The 21,520-nt window shown below is 34.5% G+C and overlaps 2 protein-coding genes across 2 annotated transcripts in view; both read left to right on the plus strand.

Annotated features, from left to right (window-relative positions):
* The window catches only part of LOC111043637, a 40,359-nt gene extending 38,270 nt beyond the window's left edge, over positions 1–2,089 (plus strand). Inside the window, exon 4 of the mRNA XM_039435311.1 lies at positions 1,985–2,089. Within this exon, the coding sequence (XP_039291245.1) occupies positions 1,985–2,089 (105 nt within the window). The remainder of the gene's footprint in view (positions 1–1,984) is intronic.
* A 14,775-nt stretch (positions 2,090–16,864) lies between these two features.
* On the plus strand, positions 16,865–18,925 carry LOC120353123. Its single transcript, XM_039435782.1, has 2 exons — positions 16,865–16,973; positions 17,593–18,925. Exons 1-2 carry the CDS (start codon positions 16,899–16,901, stop codon positions 18,397–18,399), a joined length of 882 nt encoding a protein of 293 aa, XP_039291716.1. The 5' UTR covers positions 16,865–16,898; the 3' UTR covers positions 18,400–18,925.
* The last annotated feature ends 2,595 nt before the right edge of the window (positions 18,926–21,520 follow it).

The following is a 21,520-nucleotide window of genomic DNA, read 5'->3' on the forward strand; positions in this document are numbered from 1 at the left end:
TTATGAATGTTTAAGATATAAGAAGCTATTGTAAAATGTTACAATAATAAAGCTAATACCAGAATAGGCTTACCCACTAATAATATTAGTTATTTATAGGCATATTAGGGACTATGGTTACATTTGACCTAATTAACTTTTTGAATACAGTATTTTGATTAGATAAAACATTATTTATTTCAATATGACTAGTATCAAATCAACCTCTTGAGAAATACTCTAAATAAACTGTAAATAGCAGCAATCATTCTTATTGATAGGCTACAATTTAATAATTAGTTCAGTACTATGTACGGTCCTTAAATACTCCCTTGTATTGGTTTATTGTTTTAATACTATCAATTTATTAAAACCATACTAAATTATTAACTTAGCCTACTTCAAAATTTCGGTGTAAATGCACGTCCAGTGCCAACATACCTGTCATCAAATTTTTGGTTGGGATCGATTATTAAGTATGCTATTTTGAGCACGAAATCACAAATTTAAACGACGGTCACTATTGTTTTTGAAATAAACTAAGTTCAAAGTAGCACAATTTTACATGCATTTAACCTATGAGTAGCAGCCATTTTATTATTGAAATCATCAAATTAAGATATTCCCAATCTGAGTTTTCCTAACCCAAAGCTTTTCCTAACCTAAGCTTTATTAACCTAAAGCTTTTCCTAACCTTAGCTACTTATGGTTGCTACTTATAGCATAGGTTAAATGCATGTAAAGTTGTGCTACTTTGAACTTAGTTTATTTTGAAAACAATAGTGACCGCCGTTTAATTTTTTGATTTTGTGCTCAAAATATCATAGGCCTACTAAATCGATCCCAACCAAAAATTTGATGACAGGTATGTTGGCACTGGACGTGCACTTTAGCCAAAATTTCTTTCAATTAGATAATTGCTTTCATACATGTTCCATTTGATTTCAGACGAAGGTGGGAATAGAACTGCAGATACATATTATACTAAAATCCACCATGACAGATGAATATGATGCCAAGGATTAGATTTGAAAAAAGTTCTTCTCCTCTCTACATTTGATGAAAGCCATTTTCAGTAAGTTGCACTCTATCTCCTCCAATAATCAAATTTTTCAACATACATAAACAAACTTACTTGTAACCTTAACAAACAAACTTAGGCTACCTACAATAGCCTATATTCAAGAATTACTGGAGCAGTTTTAAGATTTTATGTCAAGCCCTATTAATAACCCTAATATAACAGTAATTGCAATTTTTAGTGTATATAAGTTGAATGTTTATCATTTTCAAACACTGAGGCCCGGTTGCACAAAAGCCGGTTAAATTTTAACTGTGATTAATTCCGCGAGAACCAATCAGAGAAGCCGTTTTATCAAAAACGCATTCTCTGATTGGTTCTCGTGAAGTTAATCACGGTTAAAATTTAACTGGCTTTTGTGCAACCGGGTCTAATAGTTGATTAAACTGTTACCATTGTTGGTTAACTTCAAACTTGTAAAAAACTATCAAGTTAGTGACACAGTTTTAATTTCATGATTCAATACATTTTAAGCTAGTGATTATATGATTCAGTAATATTATAATAGATTGATTCAATATCATGGATGGTTATGATATAAAAGAAGCTATTGTAAAATGTTACAATAATAGAACTATTCATAACACCACCTACTAATTATTAGTTATAATTATTAGGGACTATAGTTACATTTTTGTTAGGGACATGAACTAAATTTTTTTTTTATATTTTGATTAGATGAAACCATATTTATTCCAATATGACCAGTATAAAATAACCCCCTTGATAAATACTTTAAATAAATTGTAAATAGAAGCAATCATTCTTATTGATAGGCTACAATTTGATAATTAGTTCAGTACTATGTAAGGTCCTTGAAAACTCTCTTGTATTGGTTTATTGTTATATCATTTACTATCACTTATAAAATTCCTCTCAATTAGAAAATCGCTTTCATACATTTAATGTATCATTTGATTTCAGGCAAAGGTGGGAATAGAACTGCAGACGCATATACCAAAATCCACCATGACAGACGAATATGCTGCCAACTACAGTTTTAGATTTAAAACTCCTTTCTACATCTGATGGAAACCATTTTCAGTAAGTTGCACTATACTATTTCCTAATCACTAAAGCAGTTTTAAAATTTTTAAATGATAACTTTATAATTGAATAGGCTCAGATTTTTAATTTCATATGAAGCAAAAATTTATTGTAAAACAAGCTGCAAATTAGTATAGTAATTTCCAAAGAACCATATTGGAGACTTAAGTCACAATAAATCTCAATAATGTTGGATATGTTATAAGAAGTTTGACGAATGAGTGAACTGGCAGAAGTGTGAACCGCGGCTAGAGTCGGTTTAAGGTTGTGCAAAGGCTAAAAATGAAATTTATACTGGTGATATTTTTCAAAGTTTTTCGGTTTGTATATCATCAACCTATCAAAATGAAAAGGTATTCTAGGAAATCATTTTTTCCGATCATTACTTTTTGAGATATGAGAGCCTAAAGTTTGAATTTTTGGGACAGAACATTTAAAATTCGATAAAAGATAAATCCTTGAGATTTAGAGGATAGATTCTTCATAGTATTGTTGAACTATTAAAAAAATGTTTTCTGAAAATATCCATTTCATTGAAAATACAAGGTTTTTGGGCCACTCTGTATCAATATAGAACAAGACAATTATTTATCATGCAAATATTGGTTGGTTCTGAATTTATTTATCCTTTTGTGGATACAATCACAAATCATAAAAATATAATTTGGAAAGAATAGCAGGCTTTGCCCAAAACTATTTTATCCCCAAATTTTGATAATGAATAATATGTCCCAAAATGTTTTTATAATTTTACTGCTGAAAGTTCAAGTTTAATTTTCATTGATGTTTAAAAAATATAGGTATAAAAATCAGAAATAAAATATAAATTACTAGCAGGCCTCTTTTTCATGTCTATATTGACTGGACTAATATGGTTGCAACTTTAAGTGAGTTAGTGTGAACGCATTACTGGGATAAAACATACCTATAGTCTCTTTTCTTTAGGGCTACTTTTGAATAATACTTGAGAATAGAAATCAAAGAAAAATAAAAATAATATTATTCTAATATTTTTATTTCTAAAAAGAAATATGCCAATTTTAAAATGGGTACTTGAATTTCTGTTTTTATTTACATACCTACAGGTATGGTTTGAAAAACAAATACGGCTATCTACTACAGTGCAGTGTAAATATTGCCTAAAACGCTAACCTTGCTAACATATAAAAATTAACATACAATAAAAATAAGTAACATCCATATTTACATAACCAAAAATGTCATATATTCGACTAATAGCACATTCGCTCCTGGGTGGCACATATATGTGCGACATGACTAATCAACTCCTCCCAATAAAAAATTAGGTTTACTTCATATATACCAGTCAATTAATACAGAATACTCCACACATTCCAAATCATATCACCTGTTGAAATGAATATTTCCTTAACAGTAATTTGAATTACTCTGGAAGATAATATTAAAAATGATTGTTTATTATTTGACAATTGTTTGTGAAAATTGATAGTTGTATCGTCGCCCGGAATGCTAGTTGCAAGCATTTGTATTAATGATATTTGTTTAAGACTTTATTAATTGACATATACCTAGAACCAATTTAGCGAAATCATGGAACTGTTCACCATGGTTACAAGTTATTTTTAGAACGTTGAACTGTCTGGTTACTAATAATTATTTCAGTTGTCTACTGGAAAGCGTAGTGCCAACACGTTGCTCTTGTATTGTGTTTTTGTTTCTGCTCAGTGCAGTATTATTATTATTATTGACGATTATTAGTATATTTTATTGATTATTTTCATGGGACACAAATTTACAAAGGAAATACCATATATTATTCACAAATAATATAACATTAATTATTCATGAAATTATTCAACTACTTTACAGTACAGTAGTGTAATGCGCTTTATTTTTTGATAAAATAACAGCATTAAAGTCATTAAAAGTCATGATTATCTATTTTTTTATCATAATTGGGATAAATAAAAATCTTTATAATGTTTAAATGATGTTCATATATTCTTAGGGCTTATCTAGACTGTTTATTTTTGTGATAAAGCTAGGCAACCGTTGATGGGTTCGCATTGCTATGTTTCAGGAGTTGTTGATAAAATAACGTTAATATCCTGAAATTCCTAAAGAAGCTGTTAGTTCTTTCCACAGACTTCATAAGGATAAAATTTCTAAATGAGAATAGAATCTGTTCAAGAGAAAGAACTAAAACGATGCAGAAAAAACTAATAGAAAGTACAAAAACGTATTTGAAATGGTATTATCAAATCAAATTGTGTGTTCAAACGATTTGTTTTAGACTCGTCGGTAACATTTATAGGATTTTTACTGAAAATTAGTTTGATATTGTTTCAAAGGGGATAAAATGCTGAACATTTTGATGTCAATCACTTCCATGTAAAGTTGATGGTTGATTTGCTATGAGGGCTCAAAGTTGGCATTTTTACATTTGAATGCATGTTAAGCCAGGGCGAGAGGTCGCAGCATGACGTCACACCATAGCAGGCTGCGGTCTCCACGCGTCTTATGTGATCAAGGCAACCTACTATTATACTATTCTTGAGTTTTTTCCAATTATAAGGAAATAGCAGTATCATCAAAGGCCAATGACATACATATTCATCATAAAATTCATCATTAGTAAATTATTATTATTGATCATGTTTTCAAAGTATAAAAATAAAAATCCAAGAAAATATTTGACTTACAGATAGAAAATTGAAGTGTCCAATATGATGTGAAATGAAAATAGTTCATTCAATAAACTTATTTGTGAATAAAACAATCATGTCAAAAAGGCTTTCTTTTATGAAAGTATGGAATAATCATAAATTAGTAGTCCCAATACATGTGGAGAAATTGCAAATCAGTTACTTGAATCAAAGAAGAACTCATCGTTTCGTACACTTCACCGCTTGCTCCCAATACTCTTTTCAAATTTCTTCTACATGTTTGCCTTTTTGCAACCAATGTCCAATCACTGCTACCCAAAGACGGAACCTCCTTCAAACACAGTTTTTCAACAACCTTTGAAATTCAACGATACATATGCACATATACAGAGTGAGTCATATGTATGGGAACCCTTCAATAATTTGGAGACTGTTGTAGATATAATTCTGTAACTTTCAGGATCAGTTATTGATAGAATACTCTACCTTTTAATGTACAACCAAGTTCCAACCCCACATAACGTGTTTACTTGGGGGTTGTAACTGGGATATTTAAAATGTAAACACCCATTGTGTGGTTAATCATTTTAAAGGTCTTTTTAAAACAAGAAAGATGACATCAATAATAATGTTCTATGATAATTGTATCCAAAATGGCGGCTGATTGAAGTTTTAGTTTTTGAAGAAATGAGGGTTTGTAACTCAAATATTAAAAATGTAAACACCCATTGTGTGGCTCATAGTTTTAAAGGCCTTTTTAAAACAAGAACGACGACATCAATAAAAATGTTCTATGATACTTTTATCAAAAATGGCGGCTGATTGAGGTTTTAGTTTTTATAGAAATGATTGATAAAAGTAATAAAACTTAAAACAACACTTTTTTTGATGAATAACGAAACACATTGAAAAACTGATTATTTATTTAGTAATCTGTTTGGTACTTTTTACTTTCCTTGCCCTATTACCATAGGTAAGGAAAGTATTGCTTTCTGAAAAAAATTAAGGTACCCCAATTTCTAAATTTCTATACGTTTGAAGGTCCCCTGAGTCCAAAAAACTGGTTTTTGGGTATTGGTCTGTGTGTGTGTGTGTGTGTGTGGTGTGTGTGTGTGTGTGTGTGTGTGTGTGTGTGTGTGTGTGTGTGTGTGTGGTGTGGTGTGTGTGTGTGTTGTGTGTGTGTGTGTGTGTGTGTGTGTGGTGTGTGTGTGTGTGTGTGTGTGTGTGTGTTGTGTGTGTGGTGTGTGTGTGTGTGTGTGTGTGGTGTGTGTGTGTGTGTGTGTGTGTGTGTGTGTGTGGTGTGTGGTGTGTGGTGTGTGTGGTGTGTGTGTGTGTGTGTGTGTGTGTGTGTGTGTGTGGTGTGTTGTGTGTGTGTGTGTGTGTGTGTGTGTGTGTGTGTGTGTGTGTGTGTGTGTGTTGTGTGTGTGTGTGGTGTGGTGTGTGTGTGTGTGTGTGTGTGTGTGTGGTGTGTGTGTGTGTGTGTGTGTGTGTGTGTGTGTGTGTGTGTGTGTGTGTGTGTGTGTATGAGTGTATGTGCGTCTGTGTACACGATATCTCATCTCCCAATTAACGGAATGACTTGACATTTGGAACTTAAGGTCCTTTCACTATAAGGATCCGACACGAACAATTTCGATCAAATGCAATTCAAGATGGCGGCTAAAATGGCGAAAATGTTGTCAAAAACAAGGTTTTTCGTGATTTTCTCGGAAACCGCTCCAACGATTTTGATCAAATTCATACCTAAAATAGTAATTGATAAGCTCTATCAACTGTCACAAGTCCCATATCTGTAAAAATTTCAGGAGCTCCGCCCCATCAATGCAGATAGAATCCCAATTATCAGGCTTCAGATACAATTGAAACAAAAAAAATCAAGTGGAGTAGATTGAGCATGAAAATCTCTACAATTAATGTTCAGTAACATTTTCACCTAAAATTGAAAATAAGCTTTAAATTCGAGAAAATGTGATTATTCAATTGCAAATTATTGTTGATTCTATTAAATCATTCACTATGAAGAGATAGCAGACCTCATGTGTGTCTCCAGCGTTATTGCCCTGTCACCAGCTGGCTCAAATCACTGAATAGTAGACTTGAGATGCGCGGGAACATTAGCGTCAGGTGATCAATTTTCATAACGGCAAGGAAAGTTGTGTGAGTGCGCCACACCAGATTTTTACATTTCATTTCAAAAGATGCTCCCGAAATGTTCCCCTTTATTCTCTCGTTTGACAGTGTGCCAAACTGTCATAAATGTAAATGAGATGTCCTTATGAAGGTCTAAGTCAACCACTTATGAGGGGTTGAAATTCATTTATGTATGTCAAAAGGTAGAGTATTTGACCAATAACTTATCCTGAAAGTTACAGTATGTATATCAGTCTCCAACTTATAAAAGTTTTTAAGCTACATAATCAGCATTCTGAGAATTGATTACCGAGAAATTTTATATTTTACTTAATCAATCAATCAATCAAGAATATTCTTTATTCCAAAAATACAGTAAGTACACAAATGATGAATAATATAAAATATAAAATACGAATAATTATGTACTTAAATTAAGTTTCCATATTATAGGTTATGGAATGAGTCTACATGGGCACTGTGGCCTGTGCGTAGACTCGAGTTGAAATTTCAAGTAGGTATAGTGAATCCTTATGAAGGGGGAGAAGAAAGAGAGGCAAAATTAATTCAATTTATGAGGGTGATTTCATTCAAATGAATGTCATAGTTTTGTATCGCAGAAAGTCATTCTGTATTGTAAAGTCCGTCTGTATCGTATATAGCCAGTCTGTATCGTATAGAGTCAGTCAGTATTGGTATAGAGTTAGTAAAAGTCATGTTAATTTTGCAGTCAGGTGAGTCCGCCGCCCGCCAAGACCAGAGCCACAGTCTCCTCCTCACTTATTTCAAACAACCAATATTTCAATCTTTTTTTGAAAATTGGAAGACTTACTGCTGAAAAAATGTTATTTTGCGGAAATAATCTTTTATAATTACGATATATTACTTGAGATAGGAAGAAGCAATTTGTTGTTGAGAAGGATCTTGTCAGCTGGATAGATCTGATCCCAACTGTGGCTGCATATCTCGTGTTGTGAGAATGTAGAGATGGTATTAAAATTGAACCAAAATGTTTATAAACATGAGTGAATAAATCCTTTATGTATAATTTTTTCAAGGGTATCTTGAAAAAATAATTGTTCTAATATTTATTAGAAATACCTCTAATTTCCTGAAATAATAAAGATGAGGGGTATCTTCGACATTTACGAAAGCCAGCTTTAAGGATTGCAGTAGCTATGAATTGTGGGGATGGACCGGTTTTTTTGCGCAATTATGTAAAATTATAAAGTGATTGCAAATTAATACATCTAATAACTTATACTGTATCTACTGTCAAATTAAAGTGAATCTGTTACATCTTTATACTGAGTGAATCTGTTACATCTTTATACTGTAAAATTATAAAGTGATTGCAAATTGAATAATTCGGAGGGTATGAGAGAGAGAGAGTGATACACCCATCATTTCTCTGTCTCTCGCATAAGCTTAAAGATTGTGCAAACTACTAGGTGGAAAAAAACAGATGGCCCAAAAACAGATGGCCCCATGCGTTATCTCCTATTCTCACTTACTCCATATCTACTGCTTTTTCCTCTATTACGAAAGCCATGTGAAAGAGAAATCAGTCGTGAGTTCCTTTTTAATCCTGCCTTCCTATACTGCCAGTTGAAGTGAATCCATATTATTCACTTTATATGTCACTTTATATGTGGCTTGCACCCAACTCGAGCCTCCTGGCACGTTGCCGCTTTTTCCTCTATTGCAAAAGCCATGTGAAAGAGAAATCAGTCGTGAGTTCCTTTTTAATCCTGCCTTCCTATACTGCCAGTTGAAGTGAATCCATTCTGCTCCTCGGGCGGCCTTGTGAAGGTCGGGAGGGCGTTGCCCGGCCTTGACTGAGTGAGCGACCGAGTGATGTCAGCTTGTGCGTACATCAAGCTATATAAAAACACATTTTTAATTTCTTATCATTCAATGCAGCTTGCGTAGTGGAGAGTGATTGAGTGCACTTGTCTACACGTACTAGCTGCCGAGGAGGCCTATCACAATTGGCGAGCACTGCATACTCCACAGAGGTTTAGCTCGACGCTAACATTATTGATTGTAAGTAAAAATTTTTGTTACATTCTCATATTTTTGTGAAATAACACTAAATTGATTTTTATAATATATATTTGGTTACAGTTATTAAATATTTCATTGTTTTTCACAGCATTTTCTCACCTCACTACTCGGTCTCATAAGCAGTTGTGCTCTCGTGAGGGAAACTTACCTGCATCGAGAAAATCATAGCCGAGGAGCTAAGCTGGAACAATACCTGAACCGAGTCGAGGAGCTGAGAGAAGCATATCCGATTATTTCATTTCATCAAATCAACACATGTAAGTTCATTTTTACTTAAATTTTCCTCTTCTCCGAGGACAATATTGTTCTCCATGTTAGATCCTTCAAAAAGGAAGTAAGAGGAGCTCATTTTTCAAACATGAATCTTATCTTGACAGTGTTTTCTATCATCAATGAGATAACGCATTTTAATATTTAACCAACCAGTAGCAAAGTTGATGCATTTCATTTATTTACAATATTGCACACATACTTGATTTTGATCTTTCTTTGTCAATCTTGTTCTAAGCCTGTTTCATCTGAAGAATCTTGTAAAAAATTCCAGATAAGTTTATTTAATTGTTCTTTTGTTAAATGAGCATTGTTTTCTATTATAACCTTCTTAATTCTATTGATAGACTGTGTAATTATTGCACACACACATGAGCCTGGCATATCGCCATTCCCCCAGAATTTATCATATGATGTACCATATAAATCACAAACAAGAATATGATTATAGTTATCACTATGCCAAACTCCTAATTTTTCATAATCTCTCACAAAAGTTAAATATTGTAGATTTGTCCATCCTTTTTCTGCTAACTCGTCCAATATATCTAGGTGCATGTCCAAGAGTTCACTTAATTTATATTGATATCTCATTTTTTCTAAAGGAACAGAATGGTATTCACTTAATTGATTAAAATGTCTATCTATAATGAATTGAATGCACAAATCTGAAGACTTTAACTCAGACTCCACTGATCCCGCACCAAACACATTATCCATCTCAGTACAGTAGCTTGATGTTGTATCAGCAAAGACAAGATCACTACTAACAGATTAGCTTGCTCTAGCTTATTATTATTATTATTATTATGAAAAGCACACTCTAGCGATAATTTATTGTACTTTATAGTACTCTACTTATATATATTTGGTTACAGTTATTAAATATTTCATTGTTTTCACAGCATTTTCTCACCTCTCAACTCGAGGAGTCAAAGGCAGTATCTACACCTGAGAGGAATCAATCATACCATAGGTCGCTATCTACACCTGTACCATAGACCGCTATCTACACCTGTACCATAGGCCGCTATCTACACCTCTACACTCGAGGAGATTCACGCAGCATCAACCAGTACATGTAAGTACATTTTTACTTCGATTTTATCCTCTGAGGAGGAAAATTATGCTCCGAGGACAGTTTTTCTCCTCCGAGCACAGTTTTTCTCCTCCGAGGACAGTTCTTGTCCTCAGAGGAGAAAAAACCTTCTACAATATACTGCATGCATGCGATTTTACTTCATCTTTACGATACGGTATATCCGGAACATCCAAGCCCCGCTCTTCTTTCTCACACTCTTCATATAAACAAAACGGTAAATGTATTACTTTTTCAAATGGATTTTCGATAATATATTTGCAATAGACACATTGCAAATAGAATGGATTTTTATGTAAGAAATAACCATTTCTCGCAAAATACTCTGCTTTATTGCATAATGATTTACAAAAGTCGCAATGTAGATGATGATGCTTTTCAAAATACTCTCCTTGAACGGATGAATCTTCTACACAATTAAAAGTTGAATATCTTTCTTCATATTCTCGTAGAATATTATTATCGTAATTCTCCTCTTCAATTGTTATATTTCCTTTCCTTCTACAGTTCGGGCTGTACCTTGCATGTTCTATTGCTGGTATGTCACTTTCTTCCCATTTTCCCAAATAAATTGAACAAAATACACATAGCACAATGTCTGGTGCAGATGAGAATATAAATCCCTCTTTCGCCATGTTTTCCGCGGACAAATGCGGAGAAGATTTCAACCATCTTTTATCGAATGTTAATAATCTCAATCTTTCATGCAACATAATCTGTCCTTGTGATAACATCGTGAATGCTAATTCACAACTGATTGTGAATTGTACTCCTTTACACTATTAATTGCCTATGCCATCCTGATCATTATTCTTTTGTTTTTTCAGCATCATGCCGAGGGAACGCAGACTTCGTGGCATCAATTCAAGCGCAGTCCGCCATCGCATCACCCTCGATGACGAGGATATTGACATTGAGAATGTGCTTGAGAGGTCGAAAACTCGAGTTTTCGAGATAATTAGGGAGCATGCGGCACGGTATGATGCAAATGTAAAGTGGTACATAGTTTTAAACGTTTTATTGTATAAATTAGTGGTGCTGGATGACAAGGTTGATGAGTCTGTTTCATCTCTAATAAATCTACATAGTTACTCCAACATAGCGCTAAACGTGCTTGAGAACTATGAAGATTTTAATGAGCATTTTTTCTTGGCTGTGAGAAAAATCCTCTCATCTTTCGAAAATTTCGTAAGACATGGGTCTGGATGGGTGCTAAAGAAAATTGAATCACTGGATGTGAACGTGATTAAATTTAATCCTATATACACATCCAGTTCCATTCAAACACCCCAGTTTTTGAAAAACAAAAATTGTATTATAAATGTCAAAAATCTCTCTGACGAAAAATGTTTTTTATGGTCAGTGCTCGCATATTTCCATCAGAAGCCAAGGAACACGAACTTGACTGTAAAGTATTTGAGCAAGTTTGCTCACAGACTCAATATGCGAGGTGTAAATTTCCCGGTGACGACACGCGATATTAAGAAATTTGAAATACTCAATCCGGACATTGCAATTCACGTCATTGCGTATGACAACAAAAAGTTTTTCCCCTACCGTACAAGCATTTTCCGCACTCGTAAACACCAAATTAATCTTTTAATGTTGAAAGGCGATGCAGGAAAAACTCATTATTGTTTAGTAAATACCGCAAACGGGAAAAACGGTTTATCGCATCTTTTCTGTCACCTTTCAAAACACAAGGGTCAAGTACATGTATGCAATTTCTGTTTCCACCGGTTCACATCAGACAAAACTCGAAATGTAGACGGTAAAGCAAATTTGTTGAAACATGTGGAACTTTGTTCCAAGTTTGAATCTCAGCGCGTTTCATATCCTAAACGCGGAGAGACAATTAAATTCAAAAAACTAGGCGCGACGTTGAAGAAAAAGTACACCATTTACGCAGATTTAGAAACATACGTTGTGAATATTGATAATGATGATGATGATGATTCCGATTCTGATGAAGTTACTCGTAGTTACACAAAGAAAACGGCGCGGCATATTCCTTGCGGGTATTGTTTCGTTGTTATAGATGTAAACGGAGAAATCGCCTAAGGACTTGTACTCCATAGATCGAGTAGTTTAGACGAAAAAATCATGGAGAAATTTCTTCAGGAAATTACAGATCTTGGCGAAATTTTGTATGAGGATATGAAACGTGAAATTCCGATGCAACATTTGTCCGAAAGTGAAGAGCGCGAATTTCAAAATTCAGTAAACTGCGGGCTTTGTGCTGAACCGTTCTCAGAAACCGATATTAAATGTCGTCACCATGCACATGAAACCAGTAATTACCTATGTGCAGCACATGTTTCTTGCAATTTAACAGCTCGTACTCCGGAGTACATTTCGTGTTATTTTCATAATTTCTCCGGTTTTGATTCGCATTTTATTCTGAAATCGCTCGGTAAATGTAAAAAAGAAATTTCCTGCATCGCAAATACGTCAGAGAGATTTTTGACACTTTCAGTAGGCAAAATTAAATTTTTAGATTCCTACAAGTTTATGTCTGAATCCTTGGAAGTATTGGTGCATAATTTGGTAGAAAGTACAGACATGGAAAAGAAGTTCGAACGATTATTTTCGGTGTTTCATGATCCACCTCGCGAACACAGACAGCTCTTGTTGAAAAAAGGAGTATATCCCTACTCGTACATGAGCTGTCCCGAAAAATTCGCGGAAACATCGCTCTCTCCCATTGAATGTTTTCATAACGACTTAACTGATACACCTCTGTCTCGCGAAGAATATGAGCATGCGCAAAGAGTGTTCTCAACATTCAAGCTGAAAAATCTGGGTGAATATCACGATTTTTATTTATGTTTGGACGTAATGCTATTAGCGGTAGTTTTTGAATCCATGAGGTCTACGCTTTTTAGCTCATACGGCCTCGATGTGACCCATTTTCTTTCTCTCGCGCACTTCACCTGGAATTGCATGCTGAAACACACTAAAATCGAACTGCAATTACTTACAGATCCGGACATGCATCTTATGTTTGAGGCGGGGATGAGGGGTGGGGTGTCATTTATCGGTAAACGTTATTGCGAAGCAAATAACAAACATCTACCCGAAACATACGATCCTTCAAAACCGTCTAATTATCTGCTTTATATCGATGCAAACAGTTTATACTCGGAAGCTATGAGCAGACCCCTCCCTTTTGGGAATTTCAAATTCCTCACAGAGGAAGAAATTTCCAAACTTGATTTCGCGAATTTGGACAGCAATTCAGGAACTGGTTACGTAATTGAATGTGATCTCGAGTACCCGAAAGATTTACACGATAAGCATGCCAGCTTCCCTCTCGCGCCACTACACTTAACTCCACCGCGGGAATTGCTGTCCAAGTATCAGACAAATGAGAACGGTCAGGGAGTGACCAGAAAACTCATGAACACACTTTTTAACCGTGAAAAGTACATTGTACACTATGTCAATTTAAAACTCTACCTTCAGCTCGGTTTGAAATTATTGAAAGTGCATCGCGTCATTAGTTTTTCCCAATCTCCCTGGCTGAAAAGCTACATCGACTTCAATATCCGGAATAGACAGAACGCGAAAAATGAATTTGAAATATCCTTCTTTAAGGCCTGTTGCAATCTGATTTTTGGTAAGACTATACAATCAGTTCGGAAACATATGAATGTTAAAATTATTACAGACGAAAAACGATTAGACAAGTACATTTCAAATCCGTTATGCAAACGCTGGCAAATAATTAGTCCGGACGTGATCGCGGTTTTCTCTCGCAAGTTGGAACTTAAAATGAACAAACCTGTCTATTCCGGCTTTTCCGTACTGGAGTTGAGTAAATTCCATATGTACGATTTTTTCTATTGCAAATTACAAAAAATCGTACCCTGGAACCGCGTAGAACTCTGTATGACTGATACCGACAGTTTTCTTCTAAACCTAAAAGTCGAAGATGTGTATCAGTTGATTAGAGAAAATTTGACCCTTTTCGATACTTCTAACTATCCACCTGCCCACCCTTGCTTTTCCATGGAGAGAAATAAAGTTGTAGGTAAGTTTAAGGATGAAACGGGCTCAAGGCCAATCTCTAAATTTATAGGTCTTAGATCGAAACTTTACAGCTTTTTAGTTTGTAATGAGAATGATGACGAGGTTGTAAATAAATGCTTAGCAAAAGGAGTAAAGTCATCGGTTAAATGTAGAAAACTTAATTTTAATTTGTATAAGAAATCATTGTTTGAACGTAGTGTACATGTAGAAAAATTTAGTATGTTAAGATCCTATAACCATAGTATGTTTCAGGTCGAATGTGCTAAGGTCTGTTTGAGTCCTTATGACGATAAAAGATACATTGAAGAAAATGGTCTGAATACTCTGCCTTTCGGTCATTATACCCTCAACACTTCAACTGATTGATCAGTATGTGTCGTGACAATCATCCAACACCACTAATTCGATTTGTCCGTTGTAAATATCATGAATATTATCAGATCTAAGCTAGCTTTAGAGCTTCATAGCGTGCCGCGTGTGAACTATCCCACTCGCAAGTATAAACTGAAAAGTGAAAAAGATCTCCTTCAAGCAGACCTTATTGAAATGATGAGTTTATCACGTTTTAATAAGGGTTATAAATATATCTTAGTTGTTATTAATTGTTTTACAAAATTTGCATATTGTGTACCATTAAAAGACAAGACAAGTCGATCTGTATTTAACGCTCTCCAACCAATTATTTCTAAAAATAAGAGCATTAAGCTGTTTCAAACAGATCAGGGAACAGAATTCTTCAATTCAAAAGTTAAAGCATTATTAGATAAATATAGTATTAAACATTACCATGTTTTTACCGATAAGAAAGCATCTATAGTTGAACGGCTGATTAGAACACTGAAATCGAAAATTTATAGATATTTAACTGAGCACGGAACCAAAAACTGGTTAACCAATCTAGACAGTTTGGTTCAAAATTATAATGCTACAGTGCACAGTTCAATTAGAATGAAACCTAAAGATGTTCGCAGGAAAGATCGTACACATGTTTTATCGTCATTGAATTCTGCATTCAATAGACGATATAAATTGAAAAATTCAAAACCAAAATTTAAGCTAGGCGATATCGTGCGAATCTCGAAGAAACGATTATTTTTCGATAAATCTTATAACATAAACTGGAGCGCAGAGTATTTTGTGATTCACTCCATTTTCCCTTCCAAACCTATAACCTACTCACTGAGAGATCTAAACGGTGAAGTAATTAGTGGCCGGTTTTATGCAGAAGAAATTAAAAAAACGCAATTAAATGAAACGGAGAGACAAGTGTATTTGATTGAAAAAATATTAAAACGTGATAAAAAAGGATTGTTAGTGAAATGGATTGGATTTTCTAAACCTAGCTATATTAGTAAAGATCAATTATTAGATGAAAAATAATCTTTTGTACTCAATTGTAAATAACATGTACATTTATTGTAAATAATCTATTGAACATTTATTGTGAATATCATGATGTACATTTGTTGAAAATATATTAGAAGTATTATTTGTCATCATCAAACATTGGTTCTCATTTCGTAATATAAGAATCTTTTGAACATCCATAATCTGTCTGATGATGAGGAGGAGAGGAGGTGGAGAGTGTTGGCCTGCATTCCAATCTCTGGGAAACGCCTCTCTATACATGTAGTGTCATCATGCCCTTGGTCATTGTTCTAAATACCAGTGGCTTTGTTCTAACTATTGTAAAAATTTTCAGTACCTTATCAGATCACGTTCTGTACGTTTGTAATCATGAGCCAATTACCAATTGTTAACTTTGATAAATTAATTACAAATAAAGAAAAGCCTGCATTTTGTAAAAATGGAGATCTACTACCTCACAATGCACGAATGTTAATTATATCTCCCAGTGCTGGGGGAAAAACAAATCTCTTATTTAATTTAGTATTTGCTGAAAATGGTTTAAAATTTAAGCACATTTACTTATTTAGCAAAAGTTTATATCAACCAAAATATGTTTTTTTAAATAAGGTATTTGCAGGTTTGAAAAATATCGGATTTCACATGAAAGATGATGTGAGCCAAATTCCCCATCCAAACCGTATCCCTGAATATAGCTTGGTAATTTTTGATGACTTGCAACTGAGTAATGTGCCACAGATAAGAGAATATTTTACTATGGGATGACATCGAAATATTGACACTGCATATTTAATTCAGAGTTATGGAGCTACACAGAAACATTTCACTAGAGATAACGCAAATATGATAAAAATTTTTAAGATGGATTTATTGAGTCTGAAATTAATTCACAGAGATCATGTTGGAGGAGATATGTCTTATAAAGATTTAAGTAAACTTTGTCATACAGTTTGGAATCGTAAACCGCATAATTTTCTTACAATTTTAAAAGAATGTAATATAAAGGAAGGAAAATATCGGGATTCAACTGGATTGAGCGTGAATTATTCGAATCTATTTTTCGGTGTTTTTAACTTTGCTGTCTTTGAAAACATTCTTTCAATTATTGAATTCAACTGACCAATCAATAAAACGAGTAGTGGAAGCTGTATGTGTGTGTGTGAAATTCAGTAGTGTTATGCAAAGAGATATTCAAAGTTATTGTACTCCTACTGTTTCGTCGAAGAGAGGAAGATCGCAAAATTCACCAGAGGTCGAGGGCCAATCGAGTAGAAAGAAAACAACGATGGGTGTCGACGAAGAATTCATGGAAAAACTATTTCAGGACTTTGAGAATCGTATAACTTCCAATATAGATGAGAAACTGCAGCAATTCAGGAAGGACTCTCAACAGGATATTGCAACTATGAAAACAGTGGTGGATCAATTAGTGACTGAAAATAAAAAACTAACAAACAAATTAAATCAGATTTCTATAACGAACAAATCTTTGTCGAAACGGGTTATCGATCTTGAAGATAGGAGTCGTCGAAATAATCTCATCTTCAAGGGGCTCAAATATAATGTGAAAACGTTCAACCCTTTATCGGTGGTGAAAAACTTTTGTGCTGACTATTTGGGATCACGAAAGGATATATGGATAAACCGAGCTCATCCCCTAGGAGCTGCAAAGGACAATGGTCCTATAATAGCACACTTTCCCGATGACTCTGATGTGTTCCATATTCTAAAAAATGCTAAAAAACTGAAAGGTACTGGGTATTATGTGCACAAAGACTTCTCTTTCGAAACAAGAAAATCTAGGGCTAAACTATTCGCGATGAGAAAGGAGATAATTAAAATACGTCCACAAGAAAAAGAATTCACCAGAGGTCGAGGGCCAATCGAGTAGAAAGAAAACAACGATGGGTGTCGACGAAGAATTCATGGAAAAACTATTTCAGGACTTTGAGAATCGTATAACTTCCAATATAGATGAGAAACTGCAGCAATTCAGGAAGGACTCTCAACAGGATATTGCAACTATGAAAACAGTGGTGGATCAATTAGTGACTGAAAATAAAAAACTAACAAACAAATTAAATCAGATTTCTATAACGAACAAATCTTTGTCGAAACGGGTTATCGATCTTGAAGATAGGAGTCGTCGAAATAATCTCATCTTCAAGGGGCTCAAATATAATGTGAAAACGTTCAACCCTTTATCGGTGGTGAAAAACTTTTGTGCTGACTATTTGGGATCACGAAAGGATATATGGATAAACCGAGCTCATCCCCTAGGAGCTGCAAAGGACAATGGTCCTATAATAGCACACTTTCCCGATGACTCTGATGTGTTCCATATTCTAAAAAATGCTAAAAAACTGAAAGGTACTGGGTATTATGTGCACAAAGACTTCTCTTTCGAAACAAGAAAATCTAGGGCTAAACTATTCGCGATGAGAAAGGAGATAATTAAAATACGTCCACAAGAAAAAGTATTCGTAAATCATGATCGAATTACCATAGGGAATGTGACTTTCGGAATCGAGGAAACCGGGCGTTTGAAAATTGGCAACCGGAGCGGAGAGGAAAGACTGCGGGAAATCCTAGGCGATCACACGGACACTGTACTCGCGGCGATGAGGGATACCAACGAAGGACATAATAATGAAACTAACAGTGATGAAGTTAATTGAGCCAAAGCCGTCAGTCAGGCAGAAAGAGAGTGTAGTGAATTAGATATATTGGTTTACAATGTAGCTGGGCTGAGGGGTAAGTCTATTCAGGATATATTTGATTTTCTTAGAAAGTATGAGTGTTTCATTCTGTTGGAAACCTTTGTAGAGGAAGGTAACCATGTATATTTTGAAAAGTATTTAGAGGGATATAATTTTGTTTGGGAATTTGCAACGAGGGATTCACAATTTGGTAGAGCAAAAAAGGGGCAATTAATAGCTATTAAGAGCAGGAAAGAAGATATTGTTAGATTAGAAAATATAAATGGAAGAAACTTAGTTGTTCTGATAGAGAAAAACATTACCATTGTTCCAGTTTATTTAAGTGGAGGCTTACAAGGAGAGTGGGAGTTGGATTTTTGTGCTCTGTATGACTTCATATCTACTCTAGATAACACAAGTAGTTTGATTCTTGCCGGAGATTTGAATGGGAGAGTGGGAACTTGTCAGAATCTGCCGCAAGAAGTATTACTAGATCACGCAACTATATTTCATGAAAGAAACTCAAAAGATAACGTAATTAATATTAAAGGGAAGAAAATAATAGAATTATGTGAAGAATATAATATGATAATTTTGAATGGTAGGAATATAGGTGATTTACTGGGAGAGTTTACGTTTATAAATAATAATGGGGCATCAGTGATAGATTTGTGTTGCGTGAGTCTAGAATGTTTGAATGCAATAGAAGAGTTTAAAGTTATACCAGCGAGTTACTCGGATCATTTGCCAATATGTATTAAATTTTTGTGTAATAGTTATAAGGAGAATGAAGATAGATTAATACCAATCGCCCCAAAAGTATCCTTAAAATGTCTTGATGATAGTATTTTCATGGAAAAGCTAGTGAGTAAGTGTAGAGAAGTCATTTCTCTCCCAGATAATATCGATGAGACCAGTAATGTATTAAAAGATCTTATATACGATGCAGCTAACTTTAAGTGTGAACCAAAACCGGGCAGGAAAAAATTCAGAAATAATGATTGGTATGATAGAGAATGTGAAAATAAAAGAATACAAATGTTTTCGCTCCTAAATTTGTTTCGAAAAAATAATTCAAGTCAGGTAAGAAACGAATATGCTAATGTAAGGAAAGAGTATAAGGCTCTCTGTAAAAGTAAGAAGGGAAAATATTGGGAGGACGTAAAAAACAAGGTTGGTACAGTTAAGGATTCGAAAATGTTTTGGGAGATGGTTAGAAAATTTAAAGGATATAACGCAACACAAGCAGCACACATAAGTGCAGAAGAATGGATAGGTCACTTCAAGCAATTATACACACCTTTGAGAGTTAGCGGTTCAACGATATATGCAGAGCCCTTACATAACAATGATATGCTGGATAGGGTGATCAGTATGGAGGAAGTCAACTCATCATTAAGAAAATTAAAAAATGGAAAAGCTCCGGGTGAAGATAGAATCCCCGCTGAATTCTATAAAAGAGCCCCTTTAGAATTTAAAGAGTTAATGTGTAAATTTTTTAATGAAGTTTACAATAAAGGAGTATGTCCGGTAGCTTTTAAAAAATCAATAATATTTCCCCTGCATAAGAAAGGAGACCCTAAAGACCCAAATAATTATAGGGCTATTTCATTTGTGAACTCAATGTACAAAGCTTACGTAGGTATCCTCTTGAAAAGGTTAGAAGAATGGGTGAAATTAAGGAACATTATTGCGGAGAACCAAGCAGGTTTCAGGGCGGGGTACTCATCCATAGATAACATATTTGTATTACAGAGTTTAATTAAGTATTATACAAACGTGAGACATAAGAAAGTTTATTGTTTTTTTGTTGATTTCAAGGCCGCGTACGACTTTATAGATAGGGATGCTCTCGTGTATAAACTATTAGAGATAGGAGTTTCAAATAAATTTGTCCGCATGATCAAAGCCTTATATGAAGATACGTCCTCAGTTATATGGTGTGATAAGGGCGTAACAGAAGATATCAGGCTTGTAAGCGGATTAAAACAGGGTTGTTTGGTATCCCCAATTTTATTCAATCTTTTCACATATGATATCTGTGAGAGTTTAGGCGGAGGCTTGATGGTAGGAGAATCAAAAATAAATTCACTTTTATATGCGGATGATTTAGTTCTCTTAGCTGATAACGTAAATGTAATGCAGAGTATGATCAACAGGCTGGAGCAATATTGCAACCGATGGAACTTAGTTTTGAACAGGGAAAAATCCAAAATGATAGTGTTTAGGAGGGGTGGTAGATTGAGTAGAAGTGAGAGATGGCATTACGGTGGGGAAGCTATTGAAGTAGTAAATGAATATAAATATTTAGGAATTACGCTTACACCACCTTGTCACTAACAACACATTTTGCGAGTAAATTGACGGCAGCGAGGTATGGTATCAATAGTTTATGGCGTAAGCTAATTGGTAATGATGAGGTACCAGTATCTACGAAATGGAAATTTTTCGAAGCAGTTAGCAAGTCAACAATCACATATGCAGGGCAGGTTGGGGATGTCAAGAGAGGGAGGATATAGAACGTTTCAATAGGTTTTTATTAAACGATTGTACGCTATACCAAAGAATACTCCCAACTACATAGTATATTTAGAAAGTGGTAGAGATGTTATGTGGCTTCAAACATTGAAAATGAATTACAAATACATATTAAAAACTCTTGCACAGCCGGATTCTAGATTTACGAAGAGAGTATCAATATTACTGACGCAGAAGAAGAGTGGTTGGTATAAAGATTGGAGAAAATTATTTTATGAATTTAATGAAGAGTGGGTAGATCCCATGAACCAACCAGATCTTTGGGGAAGAGGATGCGAAAAGATTGTGGGCAGGATACGTGATAAATTTCAAGGTTTATGGTGGGACAGGGCAGCAACTTCTCAGTTTCATCAAATTTACTTTAATTTAGGAAGGAATGGATTGCAATCAGGTTATATAAATGACAATAATAAAAGAAGAATGATCAGCATTATTTTTAGGGCGAGGGGAGCATTATTGTCATTGAATTTTAGAGTGGATCGTGGAGAAAATAGTTACATATGTTCTTTATGCAACAGTGGTGAGGTGGAAGACACCTATCATTTTATTGGAAGATGTAAAG

This window comes from Nilaparvata lugens, chromosome 9, assembly GCF_014356525.2.
Source record: "Nilaparvata lugens isolate BPH chromosome 9, ASM1435652v1, whole genome shotgun sequence".
Taxonomy (NCBI): domain Eukaryota; kingdom Metazoa; phylum Arthropoda; class Insecta; order Hemiptera; family Delphacidae; genus Nilaparvata; species Nilaparvata lugens.

Bases quoted from the DNA above. Each gene is read 5' to 3' on its own strand.
- LOC120353123 (XM_039435782.1), top strand. From the start codon at position 16,899: ATGCAAAGAGATATTCAAAGTTATTGTACTCCTACTGTTTCGTCGAAG. The intron at 16,974-17,592 runs GTCGAGGGCCAA...AATTCACCAGAG, and splicing joins GATCGCAAAATTCACCAGAG to GTCGAGGGCCAATCGAGTAG.